Here is a 13,351-nt window from a genome sequence, read left to right as displayed (position 1 = left end):
CTCAACTTACATCATATTTGATTTTTTTATGTATGAATATATTTCACTGATACTTTTGAAAGGGTGCCTATGAAAGGACGTCACTGATCAAGTAAGTCCATTACAGTGAGAAAAATTTCAAATGATATGTAAGCAACACATTCAGACACAAAGAGTCCTAAAATCAAGAGAATGAGCATTTGCGTCACTCATGAGAATAAATGGTTATCTGTGCTTAATGCCTCAATGCCAACACCAATTTTATTATACCAATGATTACTTAGGCACTTTCTCTTTATTTATTCACTTCTATGATTTTGCATACAAAAACAGATAAAATTATAGGGAACTTACTTCTGACATATTTATCTAGATAAGTAGTAAAATAGTGACTGACTGATTAAACAATAGCATATAGAGGTGGAATCCTACAGGTTTGGCAGGGGGTCAGGTTTGGCAGAGGGAGAGATCCCATACAGATTCTTATCCAGGCTCTTAAACTCTTGGAAGATTTCAGAGTGCATCTTTTGTCTACAGTTAAGGAATAAAAGTCAGGGCTGGGGAGAAAGCATAATGGTTATGCAAAAAGCCTTTCATACCTGAGGTAGCAAAGGTCTACCTATTCAATCCCCAGCACCATCAAAGACCAGAGCTGAGGAGTGATCTAAAATGAATCAAAGGAAAGAAGGAAGGAAATACAGAAGGCAGGAAGGAAGGAGGGGGGGGGGGGGCTACCAGTGAGTTGTCGTCTTCTGCTTCTGGTTGTTTCACAGTTTGCAGAGCAGGGTGTAAACTTGGACCAAGCAGTGAAGCCACAGTCATCTCTACATGGGACCATGCATTCTTGAACAAGGGGAGGCATGCCATTTGTCTGCTTGAGGCACTCCATCATTTCTGCAGATTGGTTATCATCAGATATGCATGAAACAGCTAAAAAAAAATACACACACAATTATGCTGCTATTATTGATTTAAGTCAGTTTGCGGCTGTTCTGATCAAACTGAATTCTCTAATGTTTAAAGGTTTGTTTGTTACTGTGACTGAACAAGGTATTCAACGTAACTTACCTTAGTCCTCTGTGAGAATTACATGCTTAATATTGCTATTGGAGACATTTGAGAATCTAACTGATTTCATTATTAACCCCAAACCATATAATGACAACAACCAAAACAGGCTGCAGTCAATTATTTTATATTCTGCTTGTGAGCATCTGATCTCTAGGGAAGATAAAGAAAAAGTAGAGAAGAGGGAATTCTAAAAGTACAAATGAGGGGAAAAGGGACCAAATTAAAAAAAAAAAAAAAAAAAACCTAAAACCTTTATTTAGATTGGTTTCTGTTTGCTTACTAGGAGTTATGTTGGTATTTTCACTTTAGTCTGTTCTGTTGTCTATGATCTTTTCAGATCAAATATTTAGATCACTTTAAATATGAAGAGAATCATCCAGGTAACTCTGATTACAAACAAACTGTCAATTTCAGATAACTTCTGATTTCTGACCTACTGTCTTAGTGTTTTAGAGGAGAAGTTCAGGGATATTTTAGCATTAAAGTGTCTCAGAAGGTTCCAATCCAGTCTGTCCACTGATCACTCATATTTGACATACTGCTTTCAGACATGATACGCACCGAATTGCTAAGTTCATCATCCTACAGAAACTAAAGGTTAGAATCATCTGCCTTATGCTTCTTTAAAATCTATCGAGTTACGAGGAAAAAGAGACTAGTTAGGGTAAACATTGTTAAGAATTCTATACAGACTTCTTTAACTCAGGGTAATTATGTAAAGGTCAATTCTAGCCACTCATTACCATTATTCTTAGATTTGAAATGTAGTTCCTTCCTTCCTTCTCTGGTTTTTCTTTCTCCTTTTCTTATTAGAAAGATGCAGAAAGGCAGAGAGAGAATAAAAGAGACCACAGCATCATAGCTTTCTTCAGTGTAGTGGGGGCTGGACTCAAAGGTGGGTTGCATGCATGACAAAGTAGCCTGCTATCCAAGTGAGCTATTTCAATGGTTTGGAATGCCTTTCTTTGTTCTAAACACAACAAAGAACAATAAGAATCCTATAAATCTGTATATATATATATATATATATATATATATATATATATATATATATATATATATATATTCTGGGAGTATGGAACAACCTGTCAATGCCCACATTAGCAGGGAAGCAATTACAGAAGCCAGACCTTCCACCTTCTGCACCCCATAATGACTCTGGGTCCATACTCTCAGAGGGTTAAAGAATAGGAAAGCTATCAGGGGAGGGGTGGGATGGGATATGGAGTTCTGGCGTTGGGAACTGTATTCCTCTTATTCTATGGTCTTGTCAGTATTTCCATTTTATAAATAAAAATTATATATATGTATATATACATATATTATTTTAACTTGTTGAAATCAAACTCTTTTAATATGTTAGAACCAATAAATTAGTTGAGATAACAATACTTCCCAGTTAGTGCATCTGCTTCCTAGCAGATGGAACTATTCATTTAGTGTGAATAACTTTTGTTTGTTTTTATCTGGATCCTAGGAACAAAATCCACCACATATCAAACCATCATCACCTGCATTTTCTTTGTTGGGAATATCATAACTATTAATGATGAAAATTGCAGGATCTTTTATCTTAAGTAGGATACAAGCAAATGTCAGTTTAATTGCACATTTAGACAACCAATTTGGGACTAATTTAGGGGACTTTTATCTTGCCAAATTATTTTCCAAGATGACAATACACTGCATGACATGAAGAATTTTAAGTACTCCTTAAAAGGATTGCTACTTGAAATTAAAACCTTGTTGTATCTAGAGCTGAGGAAATTTGCCAATTACTTTAAAACATTCATTTTCTATCATTTCTTTTGAATATGTTTAGGTTTTATAAGCTATGATAAGTAAAACCTCAATGATATTTGAAATTCTATAAACTCTCTAAGTTACATATGTATAACAATGCCAGTTTTGAGAGCTTGTGCTAATGAAAGAAAGCAGGATAAAGAATTGTCATATCATACAATGAAATTGACAGACTTTCTTGTCAAGTGACATGAATGCAAATTTCAGCTCCAATAATCTGGAAGTTAAGTGAACTGAAATAAATAAATGTTTGAATTTTTTACACCTTAGTCTCTTTAATCTATAAAATGAACATAGTGCACATATGACAGAGCTGTTGAATTCTGCAAACATTTCACTAATGAAGAACTCAATATGTACTACTAATTATTATTATTATTTATTATTATTATCACTTTGCCTCCAGGGTTATCACTGTGGCTTAGTGCCTGCACTATAAATCCACTGCTGCTGGAGGCCATTTTTTTTTCAATTTGTTGCCCTTGTTGATATTGTTGTTGTTACTGTTAGTGTTGCTATTGTTGTTGTTGTATAGGACAGAGATAAGTCAAAAGAAGAGGGGAAGACAGAGAGAGGGAGATAAAGATAGACACCTACAGAGCTGCTTCACCACTTGTGAAGCAACCCCTCGCCTCCCGCCACAGGTGGGGAGGCAGGGACTCCAACTCGGATCTTTACGCCTGTCCTTGCACTTGGTGCCATGTGCTCAAACTGCTGCACTACTGCCTGACCCCCATAAATTATTATTGTAGTATCTGTTATCTTTGTTTTAGACCAAGAAAACTAGATAGTTCTAGTAAATCAGCAAGCACACATCCCTGCCCTCCATTTTATCTCATTTGTTCCATGCTCATTCTCAGAATCGAGAGGGTAAAAGTGAATAGGAAACTGTGATTGAAACTCCACTGGATTTTGACACTACATTTACAGCAGTCATTAGCTGATCAGTATATCACATGTCTAGAATGCATTTACTACATTAACAGAAATTTGCAGAGCAAATCATATCCATCAGTCCTGAATAAACTGATGCAGTGCCTAGCTGAGACAATGGAGCACTCAAAGTTTCACCGAATGCATTCAGAGCTGTAGCACTTTCACCGCAGACCCGAGTCTTGAAGACCACCACTCTTTGGTATGACTTATCAAACCAGGCAACTGGCTCACTGAGGAGTGTGAAGTCACTTTAGGGCAGTCATTGGCGTTTACTTCAGATGTCTTAATTTTAACATCTAAGTATTAATTAGAAGCATTACTGAAGCTTTTCTGCACATTAGAAGCATTTGGACTTGCTGATTAGAATAATAAATATTAGCCAGAAAAAAAAAGTAGCTAATATCCTAGGACCAAGAATAAAGCCACCTAAGGTGACTTTTTCTGCCTCCCTGATGGTCTAGATATTTTGCTTAACTTTTACATTTAGATCTTTATTTATCTACATGTTCATTCTTTTTGGACAGAGACAAAGAGAAATGGAGAGGGCAGAGAGAGACAGAGAGAAAGAGAGACAGAGAGACACTTGTGAAGCTTCTCCCCACAGATGGGGACCAGGGACTTGAACCCTGGTCCTTATACATAGTAACATGTTCACTCATCCAGGTGCACAACCTCCCAGCCCCAACCTTCAGTCATAATAGACATTTCTGAACTTAATTCATTCATTCATTTTTTTCATTCACTCATTTTTTCAAAGTTATATTTTCTCTACTAGTTATTAGAGACAGAGCTTCTTCACATGAGAGAGAGAATAAGTGAAAGCGGCACAAGCCATAGCACAACCTCCTTTGTGCATATGGTGCTGGGGATCAAACTGGGAACCTCAGGCATGCAGTCCAGTAATCTAACAGTTGAACTATTTACCCAACTATTTTATACATTCTATCCATCCGCTTGATCACAAAATATGAGTAAGATGCTATGAAGAACTACACACATATTTCTGGGCGAATACACAGTGACAGGGAGGTAGATGAATTAAGAGTAGTGTAACAGTACAGCTTCCCTAAGGGAGATCACTAATGGGGAATCTTAAGAGGAGAGGAGAAAGCAGGTTCTTTAGTATGAATGGAAAGAATGTGTATTAGACAGGCAGGGAAAAAGATGCCATTACTCTAAAATATATATGTCAGACATCTGCTATTTCATTGAAGTCTACACTCTCAGTCCTTGGGCTATATATAGTAAATCATTTGTATGCCACTATCTGGGGGGTGGGGTGGGTCTCTTTTTGTGCTTTAAAGTGTTTAAAGTGCTTTTATCTACTAGTGGGAAAGGTCTTCCCATCAGGAAAGGCAAAGACAGTCACCTCTGACCCGTTCCACACTATGCAACTGAACTGATCTTTTTAAACAAAAGTTGCAAATCAATGATTTGTTGAATTTTTCTATTAAAATGTAAATATGGAGGAAAATTGTACTTTAAGGTAAATTTAGTTAAAATTACCTGGGAGTGGGGCCAGGCAATGGCACACTTGGTTAGATACATATATCAGCACACAAGGATCCTGGTTCAACACTCAGCTCCCCACATGTAGGGAGGACTTTGTGGGTCATATGCGTGGTTGAGCATGGACAGTGGACCCCCCCACCCCCTGGAAGCCTGTCTGTTAGTCTCCCCTTGGCATGTCAGCTGCTGTGGTTGAGCAAGGCAGGCCGGAGTACACAAGGGGATTTCGATGGGCCTGTCAGTCTCATGACAACCGCCCCCCCCCCCAAGGTTTGCTTTCTTTAAGTCTCTATTTCCCAGTTCCAGCATCACCCTCTATACCTTCCCCTTAATTTGCCCTCTCTTTCCTTATAAGATATTAGTCTCATTAGCTACTTCTCCTGCACAGTTACCCCTTTTAAACCTGTAACTGAAACAATAAAGTGCTCCATCCACCTCCAAGGTGCCCTGGGTGGTTTGCTGCTCTGTCTGCTGGAAAACTACTCAGCAAGCTCACCCCTGCCATTGCTAGCCTGAGGACCCTAGCTCTCCACCTGTCTCTGATGGCCAACACACCGGGCAGTGACGTGGGAGCCAGGCTGGCTGTTCCCACAAGGAACCCAACACACTTAATGAATAGTGAAACAGGTATGCAGATGTTTAACTTTCTCTTTCCCTCTTTATTTACCCTTCCCCCTCAATTTCTCTCAGTCCTGTCAAATAAAAGTAAAATAGAGAGAAAAAGATTGGTCATCTGGAGCAGAGGATTCATTATATCATTGGCACCAAGCCCCAATCCCAATAATAAAACACTGGAGGAAAAAAAAAATTAAAAAAATAAAGAGACAGAGAGAGAAAGGAAGGAAAATGAAAAAGAAAGAAAGAAAAGCCCTGAAGGATTTTTTTCTTCTTTTTAAAAAATTTTCTATTATCTTTATTTATTGGACAGGGACAGCCAGAAATCTAGAGGGAAGGGGGTGACAGGGAGAGACAAATAGACACCTGCAACACTGCTTCACCACTTGCAAAGCATCCCCTCTGCAGGTGGGGGCCAGGGGCTCGAACCCAGGTCTTTGCACATTGTAACATGTGCACTCAACCAGATGTAACACCACCTGGCCCTTTCCTTTTTCTTTCATTTTTTTCCTTCTTGGTCAGTAGTGGAGTTCCTATACTACATGCTACCTTTTTTAAGACACAGAATAAAAGAGACTACAGCACCAACACTTCCTTCAGCACAGTGGGGTTTAGGCTTGAACCTGTTTCATGGGTATCACAAAGCAAATACACTTTCCAAAAGAACTATCTTTCTGGCCAGTGGAATGATTTTATTATTGTGCGATGTTTGAAGTTTAGCTACCTTAAAGTTTTGAATAGAAGGTTATTGAAGTAGTTGCCTGGAACAGCTGAGTTCTCCAGTTAAAAAAGGATCTGAAGTAGGTACTTGAGTCAAGTTGCTTTGATAAGAGTTCTCAAGACAACAATCACCCAGTAGTAAATGAAGTGAGGTCATCTGCTGCCCTCCCCAGTCTTTGAAACCTGAGGTCACCTTTCTTCTTTATAGTGTCCAACAATACACATAAGACATAGAATTGAGTTCAGTTATTCTATCTTTTTCTTAATTGCTACACAGTTTTGAAAGAAAATTACCAATAAGATAAAGGGAGAGAGAGAGAGAGAGAGAGAGAGTAGAGGGAAGAGAGAGAGAGGGAGAGTGAGAGAGACTAATTGCTTTCTCCTATTATCTGATTTTCAATCCGGGCAGAACAAAAAGGGATACCCTGAGACAAAATGTAAAATTTGAAAATTTAGCAATAGAAGCAAAGCAAGAGCCTGTATGCATTCTTAGTTCACCAAAAAGTTAATATTTTAAAAGGAGGCACTGTTAGTGTAGAATCAGCAGATTATTAACTTACTAAATGGCTAATCTTTCTGCTCCCCTGTCACCTCTAGACTCTGATAGTCAGGTACACATAATAAGTTCATCTTCTTTTCAATTACTTTATAAAGAGTGCTAGGGTTGCTGGTCTTATGATAAGAAATGATAATATTCAGCAAAGGAAGACTAAATAAGCAATGGAGCCTGCTGCTTCTAATCTGTCCAAGTGCATCACACTCACCCAGGGCACCCACATTACTTTCTCAAAGTTAGTCCAGGGTTCAACTGACCAGAGTTCAACACTAATAGTAGACAAGAAAAGGCAGGGAGAATTCCATTTAAGAGATCATGATTTCCTGGAAATGGAGGTGACATGCTAGAAAAATAGAAGGGCTCACTAACTTGCCCTTCTGCAGTCATGGGCTACTTCAAGTGAGGCGCACAGCCCCACTGAAATGAACACCATACAGCCTGAAGGGTGAACAGAAACTGCTCAGCTCAATCAACAACCAGACAAGACGTTCTATACACTACACCCTACAGGAGTAGCCTGGAATACACGAACGAAATAGGCATGAAAATAATATTTCACTCCATTTATAGTGCTGCAGGAGCACAGAGTCAGGACCTCAGCTGGTCAGAGGAAACATCCTGGACAGAGAGGGAAGATAGATAAGTAGGATGCCCCTTGAAAGCTGCCTGAATCAGCACAGGGGTCGCCACACCATGACAGGAATCAATGTGATAGACTGACTTCCTGGTTTTGCTATTTGCATACAGAGAACTCTACTTCTCTCTCTTTGTCCTATTACTGGGGCTCCCAGCCAAGTTCTTCAGCCTGGAAACAGAGAGGTAGAAGGAGAAGAAGAAACACAACAGCAAAGCTTCCTCCAGTATGATGGTGGTGGAAGGGGAGGCAGGTTCCACCCTGTACAGGCAAAATGTTTTGCTAGTCTACTCTTTTGATAAGACTCATTACATTTGCATGTTCCATGTATATAGTGAGGTCACTAGTGTATATAAGAATCCATGGGGCTTCCACCACTCTGCACTGACTTTTGCAAATAGAGACCAATAAATAAAAGGAAATAAAAAAAGATGCCACCGTACAGATGCTTCTCCCAGTGCCATCTAGGCTGGGCTTGCACTTTGGTCAGATGAACAGAACAGCAGAGGGACACTTGCATAGCTCATCCACATTGCCGGCCTTCATAGTCACTAACTTAATGACATTATTTCAAGGTATCCCTCCGATTTGGGGATAATATCAGATTATAAGAGGGAGCCACTTACCATAATTCCAAAGAGTTAAAAGTTATTTAAAACAAAGGTGCAATAGGTTATTAGCACATGTCTTCATAATGATTTGGGAAATTATATTCCAACAAAAATTCTGGAATGACCTGTAGTTTCAGGTTAGAATGTGGCAATGCAATGTTGGGGAACCCAGGGTTGGTCTCTCTGGCTGGTGCACTTGTCCTCCCTCTTATCCTTCCTTGCCCAGCTGGCTTCTATCCCAGGAGGGACTTTCTGGGTCTGAGTGGGAACTGCAGTCTGTCTCCTAAAACTCAACTTAGAAACTGACCACCCCAACCCCACTCCACCCAATTTCAGGTTAGGAACTATACACATAGTGTTATGGAAAATAGATGAATGCAGAGTACACACTCTCCTAATTTACTTTATGTGGATATGTTAACCTAAGTGCCTGGTGGAGAATTGTCTTTCTTCTGTTATATATATATATATATATATATATATATATATATATATATATATATGGCCTAAGACTGCATTTCCTTTGTGCTTGCTCTCTTGGCAATTAAAATAGTGACTGTAGTTGCTACCCCCTCCTCCCCTCCACATTCCTGAGCTAACAGGCCCAAGACAAGGGTGCTTAAAGGTAAAGATGACTAGGGAGGAATCCAGGCTGTCTCCAGACTAATACCTATCAGAAACTAGGCCTTCCCTTCTCTGCCTATACCAAGGCCACAGATAAGTAGCATAAATAAGAATAAAACCCTCTCTCCATTGTTACCGGTCTCTTCTATCAGGAACAACAAAATAGACCCTTTTGTGGGCCCCCATAGGACCTTGCCCTTGGATCAACTTGGATCAACAATGGTAGAGAATGTTCCATCCTCCAAAGGGAGGCTGAACAACATACTCTATGCTACACCTGAGGAAGATGGGGCGATATTGGGGCAGCTTTGAATGTTCCTACTCATAACCACAGAATGTGAGTTCAGATATACAGGGATATAGAGGTCACATAGGCTTCTAAGCTGAATATGGGCCTCAGATCACATCAAATCGATGGGGTTTACAGTCAACAAAATTTATACCCCTTTCTCATATTAGGGAGCTACTTTCTTCCCTGATCCAGCTTTCTGATCCTTTTTCCAGCCATGACATCATCTCCCCAGACAATAATTAGGATCCATCTACCTATCAGAGTTCAGGCTCAGGTAAAAAAAACAAACAAACAAACAAACAAAAAAACTAGTATAGCTACAGGCCCTTTGAAATAGAACTAAAATATGCCTACTCACTATCTACAAAATGGAGGACCCCCCCCCCAACACTTCATTTGCACTATTCTGTAGGGCATTAAGCTAGCCCCCCCCCCCCATCCTGCATTGCTGATACTATGGTCTATACAATTACATAATAATTGTTTTGCCATTGATCTATCTTCTTTCTACCTCCAGACTTGCCCTGCCTGCAGGGTAACATTAATCCCACTGGTTAAAACCCTCACACCAGTTGCCAAGGAAGCTTCTACCTTCCCAGCTTGCTTTTGCCTTTCTCTACCCTCTTTCCTAGCCATTTCTGTTTCTGACTTGCCACTTCCAGTTTTATCCTATTAAAGCATTGGCTCTCTGATAAATAGATCCTTTTTGCATTACCATGCTGCCATGAGTTCCTGAGTCATCTATCTCCCACAGTGCTGAGTGAGTAGAAGCCCAGGCTGAGTCCAGTCGAGTTCTCTCCAACCCAGAGAACACACACCCAGGGAAGAGGCTCCCCCATGCTAGCCTGGCACTATTCCAGCCTTTAGGTTCATGATTGTTCAACAATTTGTTTGGCTTTAAATGTTAACTCTCTTTTCAGCTACCAGGTTCCAGATGCCAGCAGGATGTGACCAGACTTCCCTGGACAGAGAGCTCCACAAATGTGCCTTGGAGCTCCACATCTCCAGAGCCCTTCCCCACTAGGGAAAGAGAGAGACAGGCAGGGAGTATGGATTGACTTGTCAATGCCCGTGTTCAGCAGGGAAGCAATTACAGAAGCCAGACCTTCCACCTTCTGCATCCCACAATGATCTTGGGTCCATACTCCCAGAGGGTTAAAGAATAGGAAAGCTATCAGGGGAGGGGATGGGACAAGGAGATATGGTGGTGGTAATTGTGTGGAGTTGTACCCCTCTTATCATATAGTTTTGTCAATGTTTCATTTTTATAAACTAAAAAACAAATGGCATTGGGAAGGCTTACAACAAAATGACCTGATTCTTTGATTAAAAGGTAAAAATACAGAGCCAGAAAAAAAAAAAGCATGTAGAGCAATTACGTGTAAGTTTGCCTTTGTCTGTTTCTGCATACTTTGTAATAGTGAAATAAACCTGTTTCCTTTGCCCCTTTGGGGAGGGGGACAGCAGTAAAACTATGGGCTTTTCCAACGTGCTGAGAGAACTTCCCAGAGTGATCTGGAGTCTCCTATATTCTACTGTAATAAAACTCCTCTCTTTCACCAAGAACTGGCTCTTGTCTTGTGCTTTGGAGATTATTTCTGTAACAAGAACAAGGTTTCCTGAGCAGTCAGACTTCAGATATTTGAAACTGATTCAAGGCCACTAGAACAGTGAATTTGGGAACCCCAAGAGCTAAGAGGTGAGACAGAGGTGGAGAAACCTTGGCAGTAGAAGGGCTCATCACTAATTGCAGGAGTAGGGCACCCTTTTCCTGCCAAGGGCCATTTGGATAGTTATAATGCCATTCATGAACCATACAAAGTTACCAATGTAAAAATTAGCCCTTAATGTTGACATATATATTTGGAATTACTAAGTTTTGAGTTCTAGCTGCAGTTGTCTTGGTAGGACTAGACCAAATGATTTTTGCAATTTGTATATGGAGGGTTGAATGTTCCCCTGACTTACTGGAAGACACAGAACTGAAAGAAGGCCAGAGAATGCCTAAGGTATGCAGGCCAAAGATGGCCACTTCTAGCTAATGCTAAAGGTTGAACTATACTCCAGCTATTTCATTACAGGCTGACATGATCATCCTTAAGAGCTCCCTTTCTAGATAACAAGCCAGTACAGGACAGGTTTATTTGTTTAGTCTGATAACTTAAAAGCAAACAAACAAAAAACTTGGATATTGTTTAAGTTACTAAAGAAGTCAAAAAGCAAAAAGCAGTACAAAGTATATTATAAGGGGGCTGGGCAATGGCACACATAGTCCTTTGTGCAAGGACTCCCATAAGGACCCAGATTCCAGTCCCCACCACCCACCTGCAGCAAGGACACTTCAGGAAAGGTGAAGCAGGTCAGCAGGCATCTGTCTTTCTCTTTTACTATCTTCTCCCCTTCCTTTGTTAATTTCTTTCTGTCCTATCTAATAAAATGACCCCCCCCAAAAAAAAAAAAAAAACAGGAAAAATGTTCTCTAGGAGCAGTGAGTTCCTACTACAGTCACGGAGCCCCAGCAGTAGCCTTGGAGGCAAAGTATATTTTAACAGAGCTGGCTTTTCTGGGAGATACAATTGATCAATTTATTTATTTATTATTATTATTATTTTTTTTTGCCTCCAGGGTTATTGCTGGGGCTGGTTGCCTGCATCATGAATCCACTGTTTCTGGAGGCTATATTTTTCCCCTTATTGTTGCCCTTGTTGTTTTATTGTTGCTGTAGTTATTATTGTTATTGTTATTGATGTCACTGTTGTTGGATAAGACAGAGAGAAATCAAGAGGGGGAAGACAGAGAGGGGAGAGAAAGACAGATACCTGTAGACCTGCTTCACTGCTTATGAAGCGACTCCCCAGTAGGTTGGGAGCCTGGGCTCGAACCAGGATCCATACGCGGGTCCTTGAATAACCTGCTGCCTACTGCTTGACGCCCCAATTTTTAAAAAAATAATTTCTAAAATAGCTAGTGTTCTGAATAATTCTTGTCTCTGAGGCTTTAATCTTTGGCTCTCTCTTAGTTTTCACTACCTGAAAAAAAAATGATTTCCAGTGAACAAACTAAGTGGGAGTTTCTGTTTGAAGAGCCCCAGTATTTTTCTGTCTGACTCCCAATTCACTTGGTTTATTGAAGGAAAAACCTCTGTTGGTGATTTTATTTTATTTTTCTATTGGTGACTTAATATTGATTGAGAACATGTGGGATAGGGGAAATAATTCCACACAATTCCCACCACCAGAGTTCCACATCCCATCCCCTCCATTAGAAGCTTCCCTATTCTTTATCTCTTTGGTAATATATTCCAAAGATCTTTATAGGGTGCAGAAGGTGGGAGGTCTGGCTTCTGTAATTGCTTCTCTGCTGGGCCTGGGCACTGACAGGTCATTCTAAGATTTCCACTCCCAATACCTCTGTCTGCATCTCTGTCTCCCCCCACTCTCTATTCCCTCAGTGGTTTTTCTCCAGGTTTCCATTTTAAGACTATTGTGAAGGTTGTTGTGTTTACACTTGACCTGCCTACATAGCCTAGGGCACTCACCCTGTCTGAAACTACTTAAATAATGAAACCTTTTGTCACGTAAAGCAAGGCAGTTCTAGGTTCTAACTTGAGCAGTTAATTTCATTGTTTTCTAGGGACAGATATTTTTCCCCAGCCTTGACTATAAGCATACTAACTAGACGACCTCAACACTTTCATTATGCTTCAATAGTAAATAAATAATTCCTTTTAAAAAATAAATTGTATTCATGAAACAATTGTCTTGCTATTTCTCTTTCTTATTATCTTTATTTATTCACTGGAAAGAGAGCCAGAAATTGAGAGGAAAGAGGGTGATTGGGAGACAGACACTTGCAATACTGCTTTACCACTAGCAAAACTTTCCCCTTGCAGGTGGGGAATAGGTGCTTGAACCTGGCCCTTGTTCATTGTGTGTGCTCCACCACCATTTTATTTTATTCTATTTTATTTTATTTTATTTTATTTTTTAAACCAGAGCACT

General features: G+C 39.9%; 1 protein-coding gene across 1 annotated transcript in view; it reads right to left on the bottom strand.

The window, feature by feature from the left end:
- The window catches only part of THSD7B (thrombospondin type 1 domain containing 7B), a 1,062,005-nt gene that overhangs the window by 329,696 nt on the left and 718,958 nt on the right, over nucleotides 1-13,351 (bottom strand). Inside the window, exon 13 of the mRNA XM_007525013.3 lies at nucleotides 715-909. Coding sequence (XP_007525075.1) covers nucleotides 715-909 — 195 coding nt within the window. The remainder of the gene's footprint in view (nucleotides 1-714; nucleotides 910-13,351) is intronic.

Source organism: Erinaceus europaeus, chromosome 18, assembly GCF_950295315.1.
Source record: "Erinaceus europaeus chromosome 18, mEriEur2.1, whole genome shotgun sequence".
In the NCBI taxonomy this organism is placed as follows: Eukaryota; Metazoa; Chordata; class Mammalia; order Eulipotyphla; family Erinaceidae; genus Erinaceus; species Erinaceus europaeus.
The sequence above is the reverse complement of the archived record's forward strand: the minus strand, read 5'-3'. Positions and strand labels throughout refer to the sequence as shown.